The 25,859-nt window shown below is 49.1% G+C and overlaps 7 protein-coding genes and 1 non-coding gene across 8 annotated transcripts; 2 read left to right on the forward strand and 6 right to left on the reverse strand.

Annotated features, from left to right (window-relative positions):
* Positions 1–2,755: 2,755 nt before the first annotated feature.
* Positions 2,756–4,912, reverse strand: J7337_000309 (uncharacterized protein; the record flags this gene model as incomplete). Its single annotated transcript, XM_044818067.1, is given in 2 exon segments — positions 2,756–4,883; positions 4,902–4,912. The coding sequence occupies 2 exon segments, from the start codon at positions 4,910–4,912 to the stop codon at positions 2,756–2,758; spliced, it is 2,139 nt and encodes a 712-aa protein (XP_044685769.1).
* Positions 4,913–6,592: 1,680 nt separating this feature from the next.
* J7337_000310 lies at positions 6,593–6,678 on the reverse strand. Its single transcript has one exon. It is a non-coding gene; the product is annotated as a tRNA-Ala (tRNA).
* Positions 6,679–7,622: 944 nt separating this feature from the next.
* Positions 7,623–8,782, reverse strand: J7337_000311 (uncharacterized protein; the record flags this gene model as incomplete). Its single annotated transcript, XM_044818068.1, has 3 exons — positions 7,623–7,786; positions 7,836–7,993; positions 8,043–8,782. The coding sequence occupies 3 exons, from the start codon at positions 8,780–8,782 to the stop codon at positions 7,623–7,625; spliced, it is 1,062 nt and encodes a 353-aa protein (XP_044685770.1).
* A 1,070-nt stretch (positions 8,783–9,852) lies between these two features.
* Positions 9,853–12,720, reverse strand: J7337_000312 (uncharacterized protein; the record flags this gene model as incomplete). Its single annotated transcript, XM_044818069.1, has 4 exons — positions 9,853–10,989; positions 11,034–11,349; positions 11,400–11,701; positions 11,749–12,720. The coding sequence occupies 4 exons, from the start codon at positions 12,718–12,720 to the stop codon at positions 9,853–9,855; spliced, it is 2,727 nt and encodes a 908-aa protein (XP_044685771.1).
* Positions 12,721–14,084: 1,364 nt separating this feature from the next.
* Positions 14,085–14,380, reverse strand: J7337_000313 (uncharacterized protein; the record flags this gene model as incomplete). The annotated part of the gene is made up of 2 exons (XM_044818070.1): positions 14,085–14,304; positions 14,337–14,380. The coding sequence occupies 2 exons, from the start codon at positions 14,378–14,380 to the stop codon at positions 14,085–14,087; spliced, it is 264 nt and encodes an 87-aa protein (XP_044685772.1).
* Positions 14,381–15,179: 799 nt separating this feature from the next.
* Positions 15,180–16,769, forward strand: J7337_000314 (uncharacterized protein; the record flags this gene model as incomplete). The annotated part of the gene is made up of 1 exon (XM_044818071.1): positions 15,180–16,769. The coding sequence occupies one exon, from the start codon at positions 15,180–15,182 to the stop codon at positions 16,767–16,769; it is 1,590 nt and encodes a 529-aa protein (XP_044685773.1).
* A 1,072-nt stretch (positions 16,770–17,841) lies between these two features.
* On the forward strand, positions 17,842–21,385 carry J7337_000315 (uncharacterized protein; the record flags this gene model as incomplete). The annotated part of the gene is made up of 5 exons (XM_044818072.1): positions 17,842–18,674; positions 18,723–19,886; positions 19,934–20,026; positions 20,079–20,444; positions 20,494–21,385. 5 exons carry the CDS (start codon positions 17,842–17,844, stop codon positions 21,383–21,385), a joined length of 3,348 nt encoding a protein of 1,115 aa, XP_044685774.1.
* Positions 21,386–21,712: 327 nt separating this feature from the next.
* On the reverse strand, positions 21,713–22,774 carry AAH1 (adenine deaminase; the record flags this gene model as incomplete). Its single annotated transcript, XM_044818073.1, has 1 exon — positions 21,713–22,774. The coding sequence occupies one exon, from the start codon at positions 22,772–22,774 to the stop codon at positions 21,713–21,715; it is 1,062 nt and encodes a 353-aa protein (XP_044685775.1).
* Between the last annotated feature and the right edge of the window lie 3,085 nt (positions 22,775–25,859).

Here is a 25,859-nt window from a genome sequence, read left to right on the forward strand (position 1 = left end):
TCCAAATTTACAAGCATGGAAATCCGGCACCTCAAACGGGAGCCCGCGCACCATAAACCAAGGTCAAAGGGCCCAACGTGCCCGGTACCTGAGGCTTCTGTAACCTTTACAAGCACTGCCCTGTTGATGATCCCGATCCCAGCATCGCCCGTATTAATCCTCCCTCTGTACCAGCGCGGCCAGAAACACGCCAGAAAGATACCTGACAACTACATGATCTGTACCCAAATCAACGACCCCGTTTTCATCCGCTTTTTTCTTTTCTTTCTCCTTTGTATTATTGGGGCATGAGGATGACGATTGCTCTCGCTCGCTCGGTCGCTCACCTTTGCGCTTGATCCCCTCCCCTGTCTTCTTTTTTCGGTGATACTCGTCGTTCTTTGACTTACACCGACACCTACCGTTCTGCCTCTAGCATTGGCTGGCTGTATATATCCCTCATAGACTTAATTAAAATTGCTGGTTTATTCTTCAAGTTCTTTTGTTTACGGGCGGCCTCACGTAGACCGAAATAAGTAACCCAGCCAGCGATGATTTTTCTGTCTCAGTCGTAGTCAAGGTCAGCTCACCTTACAGCGGCAGCCCCCCTGTTACTACATTGGGTAACTCGGTCAGTGTCGATTCGGTGACGTGAAGCCGAGAGAAATAACACGCGGTTTTCGGGTTCTGGTCTCCGGGCCAGGGTTGAAGCATCTGATGATGTTCCCTTTTTGCGAAACGTAGACGGTCAGTCTCCGTGGGAAAGGGGTTGCGCTGTTTTTTTTTTTATCTTCTATGAAGCAGATCGGACAGATATCCTAGTTCTTTGGAGTGCAGGTTCTGGGGGGGGAACTTGATCCTATTTGTTGGGCCTGTTCTGGGACGATGGAGGTGAGTTAACGTAGCATGGTATTTCCCCAGGCAAAGTCGGTGTGCCCTGTTTTACGATGTGCTCTAACTATGTATTACTGTTCTCATCTCGATATGGATGTTGGATAGTGTTGCGGGCGTTGAACCCCCAAACTCGCTCCATTGTCTCTTGATCTTGATTATGGGCATACATATCTTGCGCCTCATGTTGTTCACCCCCATATTTTGGCCACAAGAATTCGATCCTCGTCATTCAGTGAAGATGATCGAATTTCATATAGGGCAAGGCTCTAGAATGACTTGCAGCATTACCATGTAAGCCCCTGCTCGGGCATCAATATTGTTCTCAGCGATAGAAAGGCACAATTTAACCGGGTAAATTCAACAACTCAGGTTATGAGCAATATCCTTTCTATCCTTCTACCTTCCCTTTTCCATCATCGCCGTGTACCCTTATGGCCAAAGCCTCTCTGTTTACTTATTCCCTTGATATTTACAGGGCTGAATAGACTGGGAAATGTCGCGACGGCAGCCCGGCCAACAAGCGCGGTCCAATCACGGAGGTTACCGGCCGGTGAGACGGGCTTCCAGACCCACATCCACGGCCGAGTTCCGTATGAAGTGCTTCACTCTCTCTTTTACTCAAAGGCTGAGACTTGAGGTTGAAACGGGCACTTATAGGTACTTGATTAGCGAGTACTCTAGGCTACAATGCCGAGAGATCAGCCAAGGAGGCTAGACTCGCTCACCATGTCTCGTCTTTGCTACAGCATTATCCACCATGTATCGTTTGATATGAGGCCATCTAGACCCGTAGAAAACTACACGTCTACTGGTAAGCATTACGAGTTTCTAAACGATCGACAAAACTCTCCTCAAAAACACACGTATCATTTATGCCTCTCTATCCGTGAAGAATAATCCCCCCAAAAGGGCACCCTGTACGGTTTCTCCGTGAGCTGCTTTCTCACTCCAAGTAACCTGACCTCTGTCATGCAAGTGGCGTGTTCTTTCTTATTCCTCACAGCCCAACGTCCCCGGATTGAAAAAGCTGAATTGATCCTTGTTCATAATCCAATCGGCCCAAGTCCCGCCCAATTTCGTGGGGTCTGTCATATGTCGCGTGTTGTGCTCACCGAGACTGAGAGCTCTGACGCAGACACGGTCCGTCCGCCCCCTTTTGAGCCCTGCTTCTTTCTAGACGCAGACAATGCTTCCAATGGCTTCACTTTTGTCGAGCAACGCTGTTGCTTGATTACAGATGGTCTTTTCTTATGTCACTTTGGAGGCAAATTAGGCTGTGTTGGCCACTTTGTCAGCTATGAGAGCACTTTTGTGCAGTTCAGCAGTAGTGAATAAGCGATGACACTACATACTCTTTATTATTAACATCAACCAACATCTTCAAAGCAATCCTTCCAGCCACAGCGCCTCAGGAGTAACTCGCATTAACCAGGCCCACAGCGCGACGGTCCGCCGGGATTCAATATCCGCGATCCAGGCTTGGCCGATCCGTTTTGTCCCGTCTTACTATTTCGAGACGATGGTCATTGACTTTGGGCAGTCTTCTAGAAATTCGATGCACTGTAGCTTGCAACGTTGACCGGGCCCTTCTGGTCTTGTTTTGGTCCTCATGACACCTCACTGCAGCCTACAAGTTGTACAAAAACATTCTAATAAGGGTGTCCTATGTGTATCTACAAACAGTCATATCTTCGTAAGAATCAACTACAGAAAACATATATGCCCTCATCTTGTACTCCAACTTACAAACCTACGCAAAATGCAACCTCGCGATGCAACTCATCTCGCTTTATGCGACAAAACCCACATCATCATGCAGTATCCATCTCAATGCAAGATCCCGCCCCTTCCGAGCTGCACAGTATGTACACACAGATACTCTCTAGTCGTCATCGCCCATCCCCGTCAACCCGCTCGCAAGTCCCTGCATACGTCTCCCCAGCAGATCATCAGAACTCTTGAGCTTGACAAGGCTCTTGTTTCTATTCTTGCTCTTGCTGAGACCCACACTCTTGCGTCTCTTGGCGTTCTTATCACCGTTTGATAAAGACGTTCCGTTGGTGTGCGCCCGTGGCGTCGTGTCGCCGCTTTCACTGCCGCCGTTGAGGTCGGGACTCTGCTGCGGTGTTGTCTGGTTGGAGCTGCGTCGCTGGTTCATCTTGGTCATGCTGATCTCGAGGGGCCGGTCTTCCTCGCTGGACTCGGTGCGCATGTGATGACGGCCGTCGCCGTTGATTCCGAAGCCGTTGGTTTGGGACCTCGCGGCTCGGGCTTGTCTGTCTTTGCGAACGCGCATGACTTCTGCGTGGTCGAAGAGTTGGTCGAACCAATCGATGCATCTCTCAAAATGTCGCCAAGCAGGAGGATACACAGTTGGGAATTGCATGAAGCCATGAGATGTTCCAGGGATCAGCATCACCTCAGCCGCGTCTCTATCATTGAACTCGGCGTTCTGATTTCTTTCCGACTGTTCCTGAACAAATGCGGCTTCTTTAGCACGGCGAAGTCGTCCTGCAAAGATGACTGTATCATCGACCAGCGGATCTCGCTCTCCAGTCATAAAGTATGTCTTAGGAAAGTCGACGAGCAAGGCCTCGGGCGCCAACACAGGGCTGAGAAGATAGTCCTGGCTGAAATCAGGTCGGTTATGAGCACCGATATACAAGATAATCATGGCTCTCATCATCTCGGGCGTAAGAACTCGATCGTTGAAGTAAGAGATCATCGATGAAGTAGCTAGTCGCGTCTTCATCGGTTCAGGATGATGAGACGGCTTCTTCTCGTTGGTCTCAGATGCATCTTTCGGGAAACTCAGAGAGCGAGGGCCGACGTGGGAGAACTCAGGGTGTGGACTTCTAGGTCCTTGAGATGCCGCAATCAAGGCTTCTTTCGTTGTCAAAGCGCTCAACTTGGTATGAGGTGGTGGGGATCCATCTTCTTCATCGTCAGAGTGATGGGGAGTTCCCACAAGCTCATTATACTGCATGCTCTTGCGTCGCATAATTCTTCTATTCGTTTTCCTCGCCTTTCGGTCTTTGATCAAAGACATCTGCTCATCTGTCATCCAGTTGCCGATGTTCATATCCAAAGCTGGATAGAAGCAGACAAGTCCATCGGGAGCTGGTAGTTCTGTTTGTCCTGGTCTGCGGAACGCTGAATGCCTTGTCTCCATGATCATCAATGTTGAAGCGACAGCGAGATTACCTCCAGCGCTGTCTCCCGTGACGATGATTCGAGGAACTTCGGTGCCTGGTAGACCTATGCATCGACCTTTGGTGTTTACAATAGTTCTGTAAACATCGAAGCACTCATTCAGTGCATATGGATACGGGAACTCAGGTGCCTTCTTATAGTCGAGACTCAGAATTGGCAATGCTGACTTGGCAGCCCATGAGAACAACTTGTCGTCGTTGCAACGAGGATCCATTGCAACGAACCCACCGCCCGGAATGTCGAGAATCAGTCTATCGTGACGGTGAAGATCTGACAAAGGACCATCATAGTACAGCCACGCAAGCACAGGCTCTTTGTAGTCGCTATCAGCGGGCCGTGGAATCCGGATCTGCCTTGGAGGCCATCGCATGAAACGAGGACGCATGAGTCCTTGGAAGAAGCTCAGATACGGCGAGGTGCCCTTATTCCAGGACACACGCAAATGCTCAACGGTAATCATACCCCGGACCTTTCGGACCTTTTCGTCTGCCTTTTCAGCAGCGACGAGGTAGAAGAGCGAGAAGACTATACTCGCCATATCGCGCAACCATTTTGTCTTGATCTTCATGGCCGTCCAGAAGCCCGCGTCCAGCGCGGTCAAGACCCATGTAGCTCGGTAGTATGTGGCATCGTACATATTGGCCAGGGGCTCTGGGCTCGCGAGTCCGACCAGAGTGCTGAAGTTTCGGGCAGCGTATAGGTAGATCATCGTTATCACAACGGTTTGCCATGCTGTTAGACGCTTGGAGAAGAGTCTCGAGAGCAACTGAGCGCCTGGGGGGCCATGTTTGTGGCCTCTGTAAGTTCGTTAGTACTCTGAGTGCATATTCGAAGATGGAATGTTTACTTTACTAGATAGGCAGACCAAAAGGTCAAGACAGCAAGAACCTGAAGTCGTCGAGATTTGACCGAAGGCCGTCCTAAGACGTGGTCTATCATGCTGAGTAGACCAAGTCTGTGTATATGTTTTATTTGGTAATGCCGACGAAGTATGCAAGGTCAGCAGAGAGACAAAGGAAATCAATTAGAGCGCAGACACATGTTGTCGTGTCGTAGGGTCTTTCGGATAAATTGATGGTCGTTCACATGAAAGAAAAAACAGTCCTGTAACACGCACGACTCAATATCCTCGGCGGTGGGACTAGGACAGGACAGGGCAGGACAGGGTTACGGGAGCCTTATCATGAGTTGGCCGTTATAAGTCGATAAGTATAACGGTCTGTAGTGTACCGAGTGTGTGTTTGAGGTGTTTCACGTTCACAAGAATTATTGTCAATGAGAAGAGGAAAAGGGAGAGTGAAAGTCAGAAGCCATTGAATAGATACAAAATAAGCAACAGAGGCAAAGGCCAATTCTTGAGCAAACAATGGATCATTCCTAGCTCAATTCGGTCCAAAGGCCGAAGTGAGATGACGACTCGTGACTCGTGACATGTTTTGGTAGCGTAGCACTCACTTACTGTCTGTCTCTGTATTTACATGTGAAAGTGTCATCTCCAAACTCCGGGGATAAACGCGGGGGGCATTTCAATCCTTCTGTGGGGGGGGCGCATTGAATATGACGTCGCCAACATGGGGAATATCACAACATGACATTCTAGAAATCAATCCAACATCTACAACTTGCGTATTGCAAGACAAAAGAAACTATCATAAAAATGCCACGTCTTTTTTTTCTTGCTCATGAGGTCTCAAGCCTCTCCCGTCGCAAACCCCAATTATGCATGGCACATCAGCTGAAAGAGTTCCCCTAAGGCTAATAGTTAACTAATCGCCCGGAAACGAAATGGAATGCGAGTTTTGTTCATGCGGGACACATGATTCATTCATCCAATGGCTTGCGGCGGCACGTGTCTGCTTCTCCAAATGCAGTGCAGCACCCCCTGGCTTGTCAATCACATGCAGCAACAAGGCATGGATGGCATGGCTGACTTGTCATTGACAAACAGAGAAGGATTATCGATGCTTTGCGAGTGGCCAGTGGCTTTATGGTTACATGCGCTTATGGACGGTATATGAATATAGGCACGAGGTTTGTTATTCTCGAACTTTGACAAGAAAGTGAGCCAAGACTTGTTGCACTGTTTCAGAGTATAATGACTCTATTCATTGGCCCTTGACGTACATACATCGGCGGTTTCGACGTATACCAAGGGCATGGCAAACTAGGTATGGCCAACTTCGCGAAACCATTGCATGGCAACAAGTGAAAGGACTTACTTGCACATACCGTCGCTGATTCTCTTGCCGCTTCTTGATACCCGTGTGTGTTTTCAGGCACTTGCCGTGTCCTGGAGCAGTGGTTCCCATCTACGCTCTCCAAATCAGACACTCACCTCAATCATCACCCCAGTGCCCCAAGACACGGAGGCCTATTGGGGAATGTGTAGCAGTCTTAGTCAACATACTGAAGTGCACGTGTGGGGTATCCAAAACTAAAAATAGAGTTGTGAGCACAACTGGACAGAGCTTGTCCAAAAATGCCGCAAACTCGACAAACAAAAGCTTGGAGACAGAGGGATTTGAACCCCCGGCCTTTCGCAAGCATTCGAAACAATGCAAAGCGAACGTGATTCCCCTACACCATATCCCCGTTTGTTGTTGAAGCTTTCCTGATTGTTTTGGAAAATATTGTGGTGTTGAAAGTTCATTCCCATCACTTGTCGGGCTCACAATCGACACCCCACTTTTACTTTTTGCTTGGGAAAAGCACTTCCTCTTACACTCTGCCTGCAGAATTCCATCTGTTTTGCTGGAAAGGGCTTCTTTCAGATGGTTGTGGCAGTTGATTTGAATGATATTTCTCTTGGGGCTTCCCCCCGGATGATCTGCGCAGAGAGAAACTTATCATAAAGTTGGTCTAAACTTATGAGTTCTTTAGGCCTAAATACTGAATAGATTTGACAATTTAATGATTACTTTAGGAAATCTTAGGATGTGTTATGCATAAACTTTGCTGATGAATTCGAGAAACCCTTGTAAAAGTCGACCATTTCACACGCCGCCAGTCAAGGCCAGTTGTCATCAAGGGCTCGACCAGTGGCCGCCATGCAGTCAAGGAGAAGGAGAAGGAGAAGTAGGGTTATGGCCAAGGGAAACTTGAATGAATAGCCCTTCTCATTTGGTTTCCCATGTTCCGGGTGAAGATTTCATCGTAAGTTTAGGTTAATCTAGGCCTAAATGCTAAATATACTTGATAAATTTAGGTAAACCTATATAATTTCTTTATTTATATTCTCACATTCTCATCTGGTCTAACTATTGCTCACGCCTGTACTCAATGCTGTCTCGACACAGGAACTTGGCGAGAGGATTTCGGGCTCAACATAACAGTCGCCTCTTTAGGAAGTCTGTTCAGCCTCACAATACGTTTAAACTAACATATGTTTTTCGGACATGATTGATTTTACTCATATTCAAGCGACTTTATAAGATACAGGAGAAATTTAAACCTATCCACGTCCGAAGCTCTGCTCCAGCCATATTTCCATTACGTCATTCCACTCATCTCTTGATTTGGTCCAGCCAGTGCATCACTTATTTGACCTTGCTGACAACAAACTGAGCAGCAGTGTTGGCGTCCTGGCTATAAGTCAAGTGGTCGGGGGTGATAGCAGCAGTACCGGCGCAGACACCGTCGCCAGCGTGGCAGATAATCTTAACGCGGTCAGAGGGAACGCCCTGGATAGCCTGTCGCTGGACTATAAAGCTGTTAGTTTCCGAGGGATTGCTGGGAGCTGAGTTACTTACAAGGATCGCCAAAGTTGACAACGGCAGCAATCTTGCCAGTAGTATCAGCAGGGAGAGACTTGGCTGCGTTGTGAACCAGCATAGCACCCTGTGAGTATCCAGACATGACAACCTTGGTCTTGGGGCATTTCTGGTAAGCCTCCTTAACAAGACTCGCCCTATTTATGTTAGATACAAACGAATTCAGGAACTCAGGGCTCGACTTACATCTTCTGGGATCCAGCCTGGTCACCCATTTGCATAATGCCACCAACACTGGCGGCGTACTCAACACCCTGAACAGCAAGCTTGTCGCTTCCGAGCTGCTGAGCAAGAGCCTGGAAGAAAGGAGGTCCGGCAGCAGTGCCGACGTTGCCCATCTCAGTGGTACCGCGGGCAAAGATGACAGTTACGTCCTTGCAGTCACCGCTGAGACCGTTCTGAGTGGAACCACCGAAGCCACCGCTGCTGCCACCGGCAGATCCAAGGAAGCTGCCGAAGGGAGAGGTGGATGAACCGCTCTCAGCACGGGGAGTCTCGCTAGAGCCTGTGGGCTGAGAAGCGGGAGCGCTGGTTGAAGCACTGCCGGAGGTATCTCCAGAAGTGTCTCCTGTGGTGTCTCCACCAGTAGAGCCTCCTGGGAGGAAGCTTGAGCCACCACCTCCGAGGCTGGGAAGACCGCCGGTTGAGCCTCCAGAGCCTAGACCGGGGATGCTTGGGATACCTCCAGATGAACCACCAGATCCTAGGCCAGGGATACTGGGAAGTCCTCCAGTTGAGCCTCCAGAGCCTAGACTTGGGATGCTGGGGAGTCCACCGGCAGAGTCGCCGCCAGAGCTGGGAAGTCCAAAGCTGGGAATACCAGAGCCAAGGCCAGAACCGAGGCCAGAACCAAGACTCTGTCGGGGAGCAATGGGACCAGCCACTGCAAAGGGCACGAGGGCGATGAGAACAGACTTGGAGAACATGATGAATAAGATCAAGTTTTTTAAACGAAAGGAGTTATTTAGAAGCGAACGAAAAGGAAAAAAGCGAATGAATGCAGAGTTGCTGAGCTGAGCTGAGTTTGATCTGATTTCGACTCTATCGACGACTTCTATCCAGCTTATATGCTCTCAACTCCAACGCTCGAACCTCTTCGAGACCAACCCTGCATCGTGAAAGATTCATCCAAACCTCGTACCTCATCCGCAAGGTCTTCCCGAGTTGGAATGGTCTCCGAGTATTATCAATCCCTCACGACGGTGAGTCTTACCTCAGATCATTCTTCTGTCGAGCCGTTACTCAACAACCCTGGCCGGGAACCATCTCGTAGATCAGTCTTGTAAATCTCAAGGGTGGCTTGGTAGGGGTGAGCTTGGATGGTGAAACGGGACGAGGACAGATGAAACAGCGGCCTGGGCCGTGCGGTTGAAACGGCGTCTGAAGTTTGGAACTGGACAAAATGAACAAGACACTTTAGTACCATATTTTGGAGAACGTTTTTTATGCTAGTTCGGGGCTCATTTATACGCTCAGTTTCACTGAGAAACAATGGGCCGCCCGTTTCTTTTGTTTGACGGTAGGCAAATCCGAAGTAGTAGTCAATGTGGAACGCATGGAGATACCATTACCACGGCTGTAGTAGATCATGTAATCAATAAACTTGGCCGATTGATTAATCGTCAAAGCCATTTTCGTTTTCCATCAACTGATCATGTGTTCTGACTCGGACTGCGTTGTAGTTAAATTGCGTCTCGGGTATACCTCAGTTCGAGGAATAGTGCTATCCACACTGAAACTTAGCGAGGAGAGGAAAAAAGAAGTTCAAGTTATTCATTCTTTATGATATATGACAAGTAAAACCGCTATGCTAAGAACATGACTGAGAAGAGTGCTGTTAGAACCTATTTGTTGCTCTGATACGAAGGAAATTCTCCTATTCGTGGAATACACATATAAACCTCCGTCATCAACACAAACAACCACTCGCAACGTTGGACAATCTTGGCAAACAACGGTATATCAAACGGCATATTCCCTTCTTCTAGCTCACGAACTAGACAGGGCTGCTTTGCGGAGGCACGAGCTCGGTGGCCTCATCGCCCCTCTGATCAGCGAGACGGACCTTGATGCCCGTGTGCTGAGCGTAGACCTGGAGGCCGATCACGCACACGGCATTCCACGGCTGTTTCTTCTTCTTCTTGAGTCGGTGGAGCAGCGACGTGGGCAGCATATCGTCGTCTGAGCTCGAGGAACTATCGTCTGGCTCTGATGAGGACACGGACGATGAGTCTGAGCTGTCGAGGTCCGACTCGGAGGTTGGTTCTGTGGGAGGCGTGAAGACGGGGTTTGTGTCTATGCTTTGCATGGTTGTTCTTCTGCTGTGCTGGGGGCTGTGATCTCGTGATGGCATTGGTGAGTTTGCGAGAGATGGACGGCCTCTGTGGTCGGCAGATGAATATCTGGTGGATGAGTCTGTAGATCCTCTTCTCTTGTCTTCGGTTCCTTGGCTCGTGTCAACCAAAGACGGGCCCCCTTTTGGTTCAGCTGGTGTTTCATCAAGAGACAATGCTTCCAAGTCACTCTTGGAAGAATCTTCTGGCCAAAATCCAGGCGGCGCCTTATCTGATTTGGCTCCAGTGTCATCCTCTTTCTTTGGTTCAGGTTCCTCTTTTTCCTTTTCTTTCTCTTTCTTGGTCTTATCTCTTTCAGTGTCCTTCTCATTGAGAGACCGATTATACTCATTCCTCATCTGCACCATCGCCGCCTCCATACTAGCCATAGCTTCGGCCATCTGTTTCTTCTTCTTTTCTTGCTTCTTGCCCTTGATTTTCTTCTTCTTCTCGAGTTCCTTCTTCTTGCGGAGGGCCTCATCTTCATCAACGATTCCGCCCTTGGCATGCGCGAGATCATACTGCAGACCGATCTGGCGTAACTTCTGAGGATTACTGTCGGCTGCCATCTTGACCATCTTTTGGACTGTCGGAAGCCAGTAATATCTCTCGGCTGTGATTTTGGGGATGACTTCATATGTACCTGGCTCGAGTTCGACCTCGCAATTGATCGAACGTCGATCCCACTTATGGACCGGACGAACCGAGCAGATGGAAGTCTTGTCGTCAGCCGTCTTGAGCAGAAATTGCAGGACAAATTCGTACTGCCCCTTCAAGTCTTTGAAGTAACGTTCATCGAGCTACGACTGTCAGTATGAGGTGACTTTGCTAATGGTCGACATACCTGTGAGAGCACAATAACCACCATGCCCTCTTCTTTGACCTCGATGATAAACTTCTTCTTGAGGTAGCCGGTAAGCCAAGAGATGCTGACACTAGTCCATTGTTGAGCTACCGTCCATCGCTCATCAAAAAGACGAGTCCTGTACATCCACTTGAAGTTATCGAGCATGTCGTTGAAAGACATCCAGAAAATTCCATCATCGCCAAACTGATGCTGAAGCTTTCGAATCATGTGAGGAGTCCATTGCTTGGAACCATCCGACCATGGACCATGCCACTCGCCATGGCCATCTTCGGATTTCTGTCCCCAGGGGTTTCTGTATGTGTTAGTTGTCTGAGCCAAGCCAAAACTGCAAGTCATATTTACCGAATCTTGACCAAGCGAACTTTGTTGCCATCTTCGTCTTCAACTTCGGCCACCTTGAGAATCGAGTACGCATGTCGCAACACAATTCCGTTGTTATGATCCTCTCCTGGACCACCGGCAGACAGACCAAAGACGAATTCTCCATCCTCACCGTCAGATCCCAGCATCTCGCGCCACAGTCTTTCCTTGCGAAGGACTCTATTACCAGCGACCACAGTATTGACGCCGCCTGTGAGATCTTCGACTGCAGTGCCAGACCATCCACCATCCAAAGCCTGATAGTCACCATGAACCTTTGCAAACTAAAATCGTCAATTTTTGTCTTTAGTATCTCAAAGGTACTACTCACAGCTTTCTCAAGCAAGGGTAGCCAAGTCTCATTAGGGTCCTCACACTTGGCAAAGTACAAGGACTCAGAACCGGTTTGCTTCTGCTTCTTGTAAAGTCGAGCTTTCTTACCCGTCGCATCGTAGACTTCAGAATCTTCTCCAAAGTCTTTGTGCTTCAGGTAAAGGTTATCATCAACCACAGTTGAGATCCACTCTCCGTCGCGGTTGAAGACGAAGCCATAGACGCCACATTCTTCATCCTTTGCGACACAAATCTTCTTCATTAAATCTTTGCGGTGAGCGATAGTTGCGAGAGCCGCCAACCACCAGCAGTCGCCGCCAGCACCTTGCTTTATGTCTGTGCTGGAAAAGCCGCCGACTGTGAACTGAGGATTTTCGAAGATCCATGGAATGCGATGGACAGAGCCTGGTCTGGAGTATCGAGAACCATAGTCTCTGCCGCTAAACATGCGTCTTTGCAAGTTGTTCTTGCTGACGTCAAGTTTATCGTCTTCCAGCTCGTCGCTCTTCTTCCGTATGTTGCGATATTTCTTTATTCGCTGAATATTAGGTCCTCTTTCGGATGGCAGTGGTTCATCATCACTGCTGTCATCCTCAAACCGTCTCCCCATCAACCCATTGAGACAATTATCTTGGTAAGACGAAAAGTCGGTCTCAATATCAAAGTCTGGGTCGCTGAATTTGGCATTGGTTCGTTCACATTCCCGAACAATGGCTCTAACTCGAGCACGGCATTCTTTGGCAGCATCTTCATAGCTCTGTGCTGCATTGCGAGACTTGGGATAAGACGAGTCGGCGTCTGTGAGAAGTGACTCATAGAGGCTCTGAGGGAAGATGGAAGTGACCTTGCCTGGTGCCTTGGAGTGATACTTTGACCAGAACTTGGAAACAAGAGCTTGAGGGTTCAGAGGTTTACGCTTTGGCTTAGCAGGAGTCGGCTGCGGGCCAGGAGTAGGAGGAGTTGGCTTCATGGTTAGGTTGAGAATTAATTATCAAGAGTTGAATTGTCTAAAGTGCATTGGAAACATTGGGGTCCTATATAGCCTGTCAAGGCGTCTTCTTTGTAAAGATCGATTGGACGCCTTTGTCGGAGACGCAGTGACCTGTTTGGCTGATGATCACCAGGTAACAGCAGCATCGCCGTGTTGCACATGGGGATTGCGCAAAGTATACTGAAAGTGCAGTGCATGGATCTTGACCTGTAAGCCGCCGCTTTACGCTCTCTTCCCGTTCCGAGTCGGTTACAATATGCATCGCGAACAAGGCTGTGTCAGAGGTGATGGGTTGAAAGGTGGGTGAAGCGCAGCAGGAAGCGTTACAGTTAATTAGGCAACAAAGGACAATAACTGGAGACGTCGAAAGATGATGGGATTCTCTCAGCTCTGATAGGTTGCTGACATGGACAATCACGGCGGGTTGAAAGAGAGGCTCTATGTAAGTGGCAGTGTTCAAAGAAGCGATGTAGGCCATTATTCGCTGATGATTGCAGATATCGGCCGAAACCGACGGTTCGCCTCGAAGGAAAAGGCTGAAATCGTTCGTCAAGCCAAGCGACCTACCCTAAAAGCAGCGAGGTGGGGGCCATTTCCAGCATACAACAGTCAGAACTAGAGCAACAGGGGCATGCCCAGAAGAGCACGAGGAAGTCAATTACTTGATTTTATAAGCCTCATGTTGACAGAATTGGCTGATCTAGTCCGCTTTGTATGATTTTGAGGCCGTTGGTTCACCTTTTGTAGCGGGATCGTCTGACGTTGTATTGCAGATAACAAGACGAATCAAAGACGACTTGATCTCTGCCACGTCAGCAGGGAAGATGCCTCGCGGGAGCCTGGACAAGACGAGGGAGACGAGGGAGACGAGGGAGGCAAGATGAGGCTCAACGAGGAGAAAAGGCAGAAAGGGAGGCTAATTCGGAATTGTATGGTACGCCTGGACTGAAGCGTATCCGGGGTGGGATAGCCGCGGGATGGTTCAGACTCATGATGCCGAAGGATCAACATGGCCCAGTTCATTACTTGGTCTTTGGACATTCAAGACCAAACACCTTCTAAAAAGAGTAGGTATCTCGATTCAATACCTCGATTTATTTTGATGCAGGCAATTCAGTCAATGCGCAACTAGGTTTCGGTATAAATGCCTGATGCTGCTTTGACAGGTTTGACAGCCTCCACTTGGTTCAGCAACGGCCTTGATTTGAGACCCTTCACGAGTCAGTCTACAACCGTTTTTCTTCACTTATCGCTGCAAGGTACCCAGTGATCGCCTTTTTTTTTTTTTTTTTTTTTTTTGGTAATCAACCAACCCAACGCTTTCCCCTTTTCTTTTCTCGGTATTATCCCAGTGCCGATTCCATGTTTTGAACAAACTCTAAAAACTGCTCGACTCCATCGCGGAGCCGGACATCTCGGGGTTTCTCACGGAACTGCACACAGTTCAAGAGCACAGAGAACTCATCGAGAGTTGTAAGACGTGGGACAGCAACGTTGGGGGCGCAGTAGCTTACGGTACGGCGCTGGTTATGGAATGTGAAAAGCCGTTGGAAGACAACTAACCTGTGGATGGTGAGAGTTGGTCTCTAACTAACTGCTCAGTAGAGAGTTCCGGCTTGAAGCTTGTTCCTTCGTCCATGTGGATTCTGGAATGGCTAATGAGAGAGAGGGCCCTGCCTGAAACTGTCACTGTCAACGGTGCGTGCAACCAAGCCCAATGTGGTGAAGAAAGGGTTCGCCGTCGGCAGTTGGCGGGGATATGCTCAATACGGGCATGGGAAGAGAATAAAGTAAGGCGAAAATGACAGACCGATGATGTAATCGACAAAAAAAATCGAGCCAAGGACCCTGACCCGCGGGAGTAGCTGAAACTGCTGATGATTTGGGTGGTGATATCTAGAAGCAATTATCACGAGAAACAGAGACTCTTTTTGTAAACAACAAAAACAGAGAGGGAAAGACCACAGCATGGTAATCGCATAGACTCTAATTACTTCCCCAGTGATATTCTATAGACCCTCAATTGATCATTCTCATCGCGTGCATCGTAACAAGACCCCTGCTTTTTCTACAGCCAAGCTCCTCTTCTGATCCGCTTCTTTTTTTGTCAACCCCGCCAACATGCTACCTCCTAAACACTCCCGCTAAAATTGTTAGTACATACACCTGGTGCTCTTATCACATCATGGCCTTGCCATGGCCTCCTCGGCTCTACCTCCGCCTAATACGGTCCTGATGTGCACATCGAGATCCTCCCTTTCTCCCCTTCTTCATCAAAACATCGACTCCCCCGCCCATGAGCGTCATCACGACGTCGCACAACACGCACACAATCCACGAATACATGTCTCGAACTCAAGTCCTCAATTTCTTTCCGATCTGGTCCTATTCGACTTCTCTTTGATCCGGCCGGCCATATCCTCCCGTTTTTACCGATCATGGCCACAACTCCTCCCTCCGCTGCGGCTACAACCCTCCGAGACTCAAGACAGCCGACTCCTGCTTCTCCTATCGCTCCTACGCCGACTGCGGCTGTTCCTGTTCTCTTGACGTCTGCTTCCGAATCTAGCGATGATGGAATTCGTCTGAGTCCGGCCGCCGCTCGCCGCTTCGCCCGCCGCAACCTTCGCCGCACATCTCCAACTCCCGACCTTGTCACTAGTCTCGTTCGTCCGCCCTCGCCAGATACTTTTTATGTTGGAGCACAAGCCTCGCAGCAAGTTGGACAAGATGTCAGGGCCAGAATTGATTCCTCATACTCAGGTCTTTTGATACCAAACGTTAACTCGGATCGTCGAACCGGACCCCTCCTAGCTCCACATCCATCTTCCCTCGGAATACCCAAACGATATGGCGGCAACTGCATCTTCGATATGTATTCTTTGACATATGTCAATGAACCAGATGCCAACTTACTCTGTCCCATCTGTCATGATCCGCTGGTGGATCCGGTTACAACTCCCTGCGATCACACATTCTGCTACCGATGCTTGCGACAAAGCATTGATTCTAGTCCTTCCGGAACGGCCTGTCCCATTGACCGAGAGCCTCTCGCCTGGCCCAACTGCTTCAGCGCACCACGGCTCATTCGCACTCAGCTTAATAACCTCAAAGTCAAGTGCCCTTACCATGCACGAGGCTGCAAATCGGAAGTTCGTCGGGAGGTTGTTGAAACACATGCTACGACGGAATGCCGGTTCAAGGACTTTACCTGCCCCGGCGCTGATTGTGACAAGAGATTGCGTTCTAAACCCGAAGATGATACTTGCCCCCACAAGGAGGATACATGTTTACACTGCAAAGTGACAATCGAGGCTACTGACCGGGAACTGCATTTGTTATCATGTCCGAACAGCAAAACTCGCTGTGAGACATGCTGGAAGCTCGTATATCGCAGCCAAACCAAGGAACATGATGAATTAGAATGCGAAGGTGCTGTCATCAACTGTCCTTATAGCGAGTTTGGTTGTCCGGCTCGTGCGATGCGCGGACATATGGACGCTCATACTCTAGCTTGCGCATTCCACCCAGATACGCCGTCAGGCATGATAATTCGCTCACAACGAGAAATCATCGATTCCTACACCAACCTCGGCCAACAAGTACAGCAACTCCAGACTCGCCAGGACGAGACAAATCAACGCATCACGGAATTCAACTCATCTCTCAGCCGCCGGGGTGTGGGCGACTCGGTAATGGGAGACAACCGCACAATTCAAGACCTCGACGCTGGTTTCGAAGAAGTTCACCAGAACCTAACACACCTCGAGGCACGGCAGAGTATGTGGACTATCAACCAAATCATGCCCATCCGTGAGGAGGTAACTGAACTGCGAAACAATATTAACATGATTCGAATGCATGTTAACTGGCTCCTGAACCGAAGCCGCGAAGAAGGCCGCATAAGAGCAGCCGCGAGCTCTGGATCCACGGCGACTTTGCAGAGGGACAGGTCGGTAGAAGGCCCTCGTCTCGCGGAACGTCGTCGATCAGCTAGTGTCGAAGGAACAGATCTGCCCCGTCTGTAATTATTGTTTTCTTTCTTTCTTCTACTTTTCTTCTTTTTAATCTTTTACTGGCGTAAACGGTTTATGGAATACCCCGGCATTTACACGTAGGCTTAGTCGGAAAAGGGTTATGAATCATTGAGCATCGCGGTAGTCTTTTATCATAGATTTATTTTGATCAGACGACTCAGGTTTGATATCCAATGTGTGTTTTATATGTTTGGATGCTTCTTGTGACACATTGCCTATTTCAGACATGACGCTGCGTCGCTTAAAGATTTTGAAAGCCTGACGTCAGGGGTCTAGAACTTCATTCTTTTTCACATATATCGTCATTCGTAAAAAAGCTTTGGCTCTGACTTTACGAAAAAGGTAGCCTGGTCATAAGGGATGAAAGTGTTTAACAAAGTAAGATGCAATTTTCACGCAGACTTTCAAAAGTTCATCATTTAAGAACTCAAGAATAGCACGTCATGATTGGTCTTGAAACTCCTCCTATGAAATATCAGATCCAATCCTAGATCTTAATCATGATACAGGAAATGGAGATGCTGCATCCTCGAGTCTATATCACCTCAGCTTAGACATGGCCATCAGTGCTCGGAAACCGTGAGCCACTTTATTTATATTGCGGAGTTTGGAAGAGTGCTGCGGAGTTTGGGACATGATTTGGCAGGCCAACATAAATCTTACGGCTTCAATCGTAGATTCTCTGTTCAACTGATATCTAACATCAATCATTAATATCATTACCAATACCTCGATGACTGTTTCTTCCAGGTCATTCTACACGAGTAGGCAACCAAAGTTTCAGCGCCACAGCTCAGAAGCAGCCACTAAAGCCTCACCGCCCCACCTCGAACCTCTCAGTCCCTAGGCCCAGCTCTGCCTGGAATTCCCCCACCCTCAGGTCCCCAAGCTCATCATTATCAACTGTACTACGTCTTTGTGAGGCTTGGGTCCACACCTCATAGATCTCGTCCATCTCACTTCAGCCTCGCCATCCCATCTGAACCCCTTCTTTCAACATAATTCTCGTCTTATTTCACTTCCCCCACCTTTCTCATCTGCACTTCCACTCGTTATCGCCATCATGGACCCCAACGAGCAACCCTCATGGGCTGGAGGCGATGCCCCGGACAAGGAGAAGATGGAACAGGCAAGCTGCGCCAACAGAGCTCATGATGGGGACTTTATGCTAAGCTATGATATCCAGATTCGCGCGAGACGTCTCGCCAAGCTAGGGACATCAACGCCTGTGTCTGCCAAGTCAGACGAGAACAAGGCTCCCGATTCCGAATCGTCGAACCCCTCGCGCACGTCAACGCCGAAGCCGCAGCCGCAGCCCGCATACGCTGAATCACGGCCCAAAATCAACGTCACTCCCGCCGCTCCGCCGGCTTCTTCCAGCCCGAACCCCTTCGACAAGCTAGGGGTCAAGGCGGAGCCGTCGAGTTCAACAGGTACTTCCTCTGTGAATCGTAAAAGACTGGCATCTGAGATTGACGTCGCTCCAGCGGATCGACCCTCCCCCAAGCCATCCACCTCTCAACCCGAGTCCGACGAATCCTATGCCGACCGAACATTGTCACAGATCTTCCGCATCACTGTTGATCCGCATAACATGGTCAACACCAGTGGTCAACGGCTGACGTTCCTCCCGAACCTGAATGAAGAACTGAACGAGTCCGGAGAGCCTCTGAAGCTGTCCGTCAACACGCTAGATCAAGCTCTTATGGAGGCGGCCAGCAGCTATCCCCATGATAAGCCTCTCATGAACTACTTCTTGCCATGCTGGAAGCGTGCTGTGAAAGCGTCGCTGCAGTTCAAGGGAACAGAGGGACCCAAGTTCGAGGTGCATGAAGAGGCAAAGCGTTTGTGTATGAGCGGCTGCTTGTTTGCCCTGACCATGCCGGATCTCTATGGGTAAGCAATTCCACCGCGTCGGAGACATAATCCTGACGCCTCATGTAGCCGATCGCCGAACCCTAAGCATGATACACTCATGCCATACCTGTTGAAGGGCATACAGGACGAGAACGGCCTTTGCTTCAACTTTATACAGGAAGCTATCAAGCGATTCGATGATGACGAGGCTTTCCCTGCTCTGTTCAACGATGCCATGGTTCAGATCAGCAACAAGCTGGGTACAATTTCTATGGACCAGGATTACAAGCCGTATATCCAGGCCATGTTGACTTACACCAGATTCCCTCCTCTAATCGTGAACCTCGCCAAGCACCCCACCTTCATCATGGCTCAGTCAGCTGCTGGAATCGAAAAGCACACCCTTCTGGGTCCGTTCTTCCGCATCTCACCGCTCCAGAATGAAGTCATCAAGAGCTATTTCCCTGGGGCTCGTGGTCTTGACAAGGGCAGAATCGCAAACTCACAAGACGCTTTGCGAATGGTGCTGAGGACACACCAAGATGATCTTTTCGCCATCACAAACGCCTTTATCCGCGCAGGCCAGGAGACCAGATCTCGAACTCTGGACTGGTTCGCTTACATCATGAACTCAAATCACAAGAGGAGAGCACTACAAGTTGACCCTAGAGAGGTTGCTTCCAACGGCTTTATGATTAACGTGACCACGATTCTAGACCGATTTTGCGAACCCTTCATGGATATGGATTTCAGCAAAGTAAACAAGATTGATGACAACTACTTCCGGAAGCAACCACGGATAGATATCAGCGATGAGACAAAGCTGAACGCAGACGATGCATATGCGAAATCATTCTATGCGGACAAGATACCAGGCGATACCAACTTCATCTCGGAGGCTTTCTTCTTGACCCTGGCAGCGCATCATTATGGAAGTGAGGCCTGCAACTCCCAGCTGAAGAATTTGGATAGGGATATAAAGTATTTGGAGAAACGAGTCAAGATCATGGAGGCAGATCGTATCAAGTTTGTGAACAATCCTGCCCAACTTCAACAATATGACAAGGCTGTTCAAAGACATGTCGACGCTCTCGAAAAGAGCATTGCTGTCAAGCTTTCCATTGAAGGTGTCCTGCTTGATGAACGGATGCAGAGCACTTCATTGCGTTTCATGCGCATTGTGGCTGTGTGGTTGCTTCGCTTGGTGACTCGATCAGAGTACAAGCCTGGTCAAGAGTCGAAGGAGATACAGTATGTGCCCTGGCGCGCAATATGGATGATGATACTGACAACTGTAGACTCCCTCTTCCTGCAGAGAAGTCAGATGTATTCTCATGTCTTCCAGAGTACACGCTACAGAATATCGTGGACAATTTCAAGTTCATATTTAGGTCCGTCTACCATGATGATATTTGACAGAGGCCTCAACTAACAAGTTAACAGGTGGCTACCTAAGATTCTCCCCAGCGCTGTTGGCGATGAAATGATTGCGCTTTGCGTAACATTCCTCCGCTCAACTGAGTACATCAAGAACCCGTACCTGAAGTCATCATTGGTTTCACTACTCTTCTCGGCGACTTGGCCATTGATGCACCTAAAGCGCGGTGTTCTAGGTGACCAGCTTGTTGGCAGCCAATTTGCCAACGATCACCTTCTTAAGGGATTGATGAAGTTTTACATCGAGTGCGAGTCAACAGGCGCGGATTCTGCTTTCTATGACAAGTTCAACATCCGATATGAGATCTTCCAAGTGATCAAATGTGTTTGGGTCAACGACCACTACAAGCGACAATTGACACGAGAGAGTCGGTGAGTAACCCCCAAGACATTAGTTGAGATGGCACTAACATCATTGCAGCGTCAACAAGCAGTTCTTTGTTCAGTTTGTCAACATGTTGTTGAACGATGCTACTTATGTCTTGGACGAAGCTTTAACCAAGTTTCCCAAGATCCGTGCTATCGAGAAGGAACTTGAAGATCCGTCAATACCACAAGAGGATCGCCAGAAGAAGGAGGAGGAGATGCAACAGCTGGCTAACCAGGCCACGTCTTTCATGCAGTTGGCCAACGAGACGCTTGAGATGATGAAGCTCTTCACAGAGGCTATGAGTGAGGCCTTCACCATGCCCGAGATTGTGTCTCGTCTGGCAAGCATGCTCAACTACAACCTGGAGACGTTAGCTGGAAAGAAGGCGGCTGCGGAGCTCAGCGTTTCTAACAGAGACAAGTACCACTTCCGCCCTATCCAGATCATCTCAGACATTGTCGACATCTATCTCAATCTCGGCAACTCACCAGTCTTCATCGACGCCGTTGCTGCAGATGGTCGTTCCTATAAGCCCGAAGTGCTGGAGCGCGTTTCACGCATTCTCATTTCCAAGCACCAGAAGGATCCTGCCGATGTCGCTCGCTGGGACAAGCTCAGGGTGAAGTTTGTCGACGCCAAGACGCTCCTCGACCAAGCGGAACTCGACCTGGGCGACATCCCTGCCGAGTTTGAGGACCCCATCATGGGTGATCTCATGAAGGATCCTGTTTTGCTACCCAGCAAGCATATTGTTGACCGATCAACCATTGTCCAGCATCTCCTAAGCGATCCTAAGGATCCTTTCACAAGACAAGCCATGACCATCGATGATGCAATTCCACAGACGGAACTAAAGGAGAGGATTGAGCAGTGGCGAGAGGAGCGGGTGCAAGCTGCCAAGGACAAGTTGAAGAGCGATGCCATGGATACCACAGAAGGTTAAGATCATGCGAGAGAATGGTTTGAAAGGGGAAATTATCTGATTAGACTTGTTCAGTTGTCTGTCGAAGATGGGAGACGGCGCATGTGTACTTCACTTCGCTCATGGTGAGCATGGAGAATGAATGGCCTGGTTAAAGGGGATAGTTTACATGAGACGGCAAACAGCGGTTCAGGAACTGCAGCGTATTTTTAGATGATAAATATCTTGTTCGTCAGAAATACAGCGAGTTGCATTTCCACCTAACCGTCCTAACTACCTACACATCAGGCTATCTCCGCCGTATCCCTTCCCCTATCCCCAACGCCTTCTTGACTTTTGAATCACAGCTCACGCCTTCAAATCCTTATACTCCTCCAACACTTGCTCCAGCTCTCTGAGAATCTTCTGCTTGCGCTCATCAGAGCACCAGCTTTCCTCAACAGCACCGCGGACGATCCATGCCCAGTCCTTGACGGAGAGGCTGAAGGTATCCTGGACACGGCAGTAGACTTCCTGGACGTAGGCGCCAAAGTAAGCAGGATCGTCGCTGTTGACGCTGAAGAGGACACCAGCATCGAGGAACTTGCGCACAGGGGCGTCGGCGAGTTCAGGCAGGTTGCAGAGAGCTACGTTAGACCAGGGGCAGAAAGTCAAGAGGGTGCGGTTGGCGGCCAGTCTCTTGAGGAGTTCTGGGTCCTGAGCAGCTGCGAGACCGTGGTCGATGCGCGAGACTTTCAGGTGCTCGAGTGAGGCAGTGATGAAAGAAGGTGGTGCTTCCTCACCAGCGTGAGTGGTGAGATGAGTGCCAGTCTTTGCAACACGGGCATAGACCTCTGTGAAGAGCTCAGGAGGGAACGCCTTCTCGCTCGAGACCATGCCGAAGCCTGTCAGGGTACCATCGTTGAAGTGGCCACGGTCAAGAAGAGTATCGACCAGAGCATGAGACTCGGGAACAGGCAGATGGCGAAGGATACAGACAATCAGCTCGACAGTAATCCCCAACTCCTTCTGAGCACGACGCTTGGCAGCTGTAAGTCCTGCGACGACAGTGTCGTAGCTGACACCTCGAGCGATGTGCGCCTGAGGATCGAAGAAGATCTCAGCATGCCGGACGTTTTCGCTCGCCGCGCGCTGGAAATACTGGTACGCAAGAGTCTCAAAGTCGTTTTCGGTGATAAGCACGCTCATCCCGAGGTAGTAGTAGTGCAGGAAATCATCGAGGGATGTGAATCTCCCATATCGCTCTCGCAACTTGTCAGCCGACTCGTAGACAGGATCCTCTGGCAATTTGATCCCGTTCTTCTCGGCGAGGGAGAAGAGAAGTTCAGGCTCAAGAGTTCCCTCAATATGGAGATGCTGCTCAACCTTTGGCAAGGCCTTGAGGAAGCTGTGGAACTGAGATTTGCACATATTGAATGATTGATCTTGGACGATCAAGTTTATTTCGTCTCGTTGAGATCTTGTTTGGGATTATCACTGCAGTTTTTTTTTTTTTTTTCTCTCTTCACCTTCAGCAAAGAGATAGAGGCAATCAGACTGTGGAGAATTCGAATTATTCGCACCGATTGATCAAGTTTTGACAATGGAACTCGATAGGCCCAGGCCCAGATTGATGAGCATCTCGTCCAATAAAAGCACGTAGAATTGCGGGAGCTCCCGGCCCCGTTAAAGTCATTCATTGTTTGTGGTTTCATTCATTGTGATCTCGGAAAGTATATCAAGCATAAGGTAGATAGATAGATATATTAACTGTATGTGCGGATTCTGTGTATGTAGACGTAGTAGGGTAGGTGGTATCGCGTCGCTGAAGTGGTCGTTATAGTATCTTGGTTGATCTGGACGTGTTGAGACAGGTATCTTGCTTGGCAAGCTTGGTAAGCGACTTGTCATAGTCGCATACGTCGCCCTGGGATCCGTGGGCTGAAATGAGTGCCGGAGTCTCTTGCCATTGTCAATTGAAATTCCTTTCAAAGCCCACTGATCATCACATCAAGTGCTGACCTCGGGTACTAGTCCCGGCCTAGTGGTCAATTAGCATCCTATGTACTGTAACTACTCTGTACGTCTTGTGCCTATAGTACCTAACCTAACATTAGTCGTTTGTCAGGTTAGGCCATGGCACATGCACAAAGAACTCCACGGCCTGAGACTACACAAGTCTCTCCACCCTTGAGAGGCTTCTTCTCATTTCCTCCTCAGATGCCAGCCAGTCTCTTAAATGAGTGTCTTGAGTCTTGACCGTCACTTGACATCAACAGCGGCTTATCGTGCCACCCCTGAACCATCCATTTCCAGGAATAGGGACGCACTCCCGTTCCGACACCCGCGCCAAAAGCAAATGAACCTTGTCCAGTTCTCCTCAGAACACAGTACACTACAACCTCAGCAACAGACAGGCTGGGATGGTCCGATGGGATATCGATGGCTTGCGGCCCCAAATCCACATCTCAGCACTCTCAAATGCCAAGCAAACTTTGAGAGACAATTCGTTCATATTGATTACTCCAAGTTTTTCCTGCCTCGCTCTGAGTTCCGTTTTAGGCATCGCCAAAATCTGCGCGGGCTTCTGTGCCAGCTTGGTATTAGCGATGATGATGTAGTATTCTTCAGTCTCAATGCCAAGGCGTTTTGTGTTCTCCCGAGCATGGGCTCAAAGGATGTGGGTGTCAGGAGAATCGATTAACAGCAACTTACTGGCTAGAATTGCCGGCTTATCGTTCCCTACTGTAGGAGCCGTATGCGTGCACGCCGAGAAGGGAGGATGGTCCTCTGATCTTGACTCGCCTCAGCTTTCAGCTGGGTTGCTACCCTCGTCAGGACATGTAGCATCTTATCCGTCAAATAGTGTAACGGTGCGAATCGGAACAGTTCCCATGATCGCAATCGGATGTGCGTGAGGATTCACAACATCTGTAGGGTGACATGCGCTATCGACAGCAATTAGCTTCTCTCCCTTCCCAGCAGGCAATAGGGCATTGTGGTTGATAGAACACTTCACATTGGATTTTCGGTTTCTCGGAAAGATGGATTCCTAGCAACAGAGGTGGAAAAGTCCGGTTACCCGACTTCTCAGGGACACTACTGCTCTGTACGGAGTACATGGCTCAGTTTCAGACATTGCGGGGGGGGGGGGGGGGGGGGGGGGTTGGTTGGATCTGTGCAGCCATGATGAGATGTAGGGACCCCAATGTGTGTGCTATTGATGAGTCTCTCCCGACAGGCAGGTCCGGAATGTCATCCAACTCGGCCTTTGCTGTCGAGAATGGACGGCCCAGTCGTGTTTCTGATCTGAAGAGGATATAAGTCTCCGTGTGATTTCCCTCCAATAGAATCCACACAATCTCGAACACCTCTTGGATACATTATCTGTCATAGAGTCGTGTATTTGATATTACTAAGAGTTAGAATTGATAACTTGCTCTTCGAAAGCAATAGATGTGACAAGAAATCGGCCAAAGCTGTCTGATACCATAAACCTGCTTGAGGACTAGTTGCAATGTCAGTGGCGCCATTCCGTTCGGTAGCTTATATAACTGGTAGATGGCATCGGAACGCAGGTGTCCCGTTAACTAGCTATACTAGTGTACATTATTATTGCCTGCCTGACAGACGCTTCGTCGATTGAGAACACAGTTGGGGGACCAGTCGCAAGTCTCAAAATAACTTCAACTCGGTCCAGGAGACGAAGACGGGCGTTTCGGGCCGTGTACAAAGCTATAGATCTGCTTGTCCGAGACGTTCATTTGTCCTTGTCATAACTCAACCGATGGAGCTCTAATCCATCACGATGGAGCTGGCAGGCTGGTCCTAGAACTAGGCCATGTGGAACAGGGTACGTAAGCTCCAGGAGTCATGAGGGACGAGGATGTTGAATTGAGAATAAGCGTGCTTGGTCTATTCGGAGCGAGTGGAGAGAAGGGGCAGAACATCCCAGTCAACGACGGTTAGAATGTCTCAAGAACCGATTAGCAACCAAACATCGGGCGGAGGAGCTAGGAGCCACATGCTAATTGGACCAAGCTTTGCCGGCACTTTGACCAGGCAAATGGATCAGATAGCTAGTCGAGTGGCTAGAGGAGATTGTACGGAGATTTGTTCAAAACAAGGTAAAGAATGCGGAATGCCATCTTCTTAAATGATTCATGTCAAATGCTCAAAGCCTTGTGCTAATCTCAGCTTGTGGCGGCTCTATGATTTACCGGTGCTTGAAATTGCGACTGTTGTGCCACACAGCTGCCTGCATACTTATCAGTGAGGAAGTATCCAACGGAGCTGAGGGAGGAAAAGGCTTGACCTTGGTGCTTATCCAACTGTCATAATCTTTCTCCACGATCCGCCACGGTAAAAAAAAAAAAACACGTGGATTGACGTGGTTCTGAAGACCGAATTCGCGTATCCAACCAGGCGATTACCGTATGCTTGGTCCGAAAACCAGGTTGCTGGAGAGATATGAAGCCTATATGTACAAACCCATGGCGGTATATACTAGTGAGAT

The sequence above is a fragment of the Fusarium musae genome, chromosome 1 (genome assembly GCF_019915245.1).
Source record: "Fusarium musae strain F31 chromosome 1, whole genome shotgun sequence".
Classification (NCBI taxonomy): Eukaryota; Fungi; Ascomycota; class Sordariomycetes; order Hypocreales; family Nectriaceae; genus Fusarium; species Fusarium musae.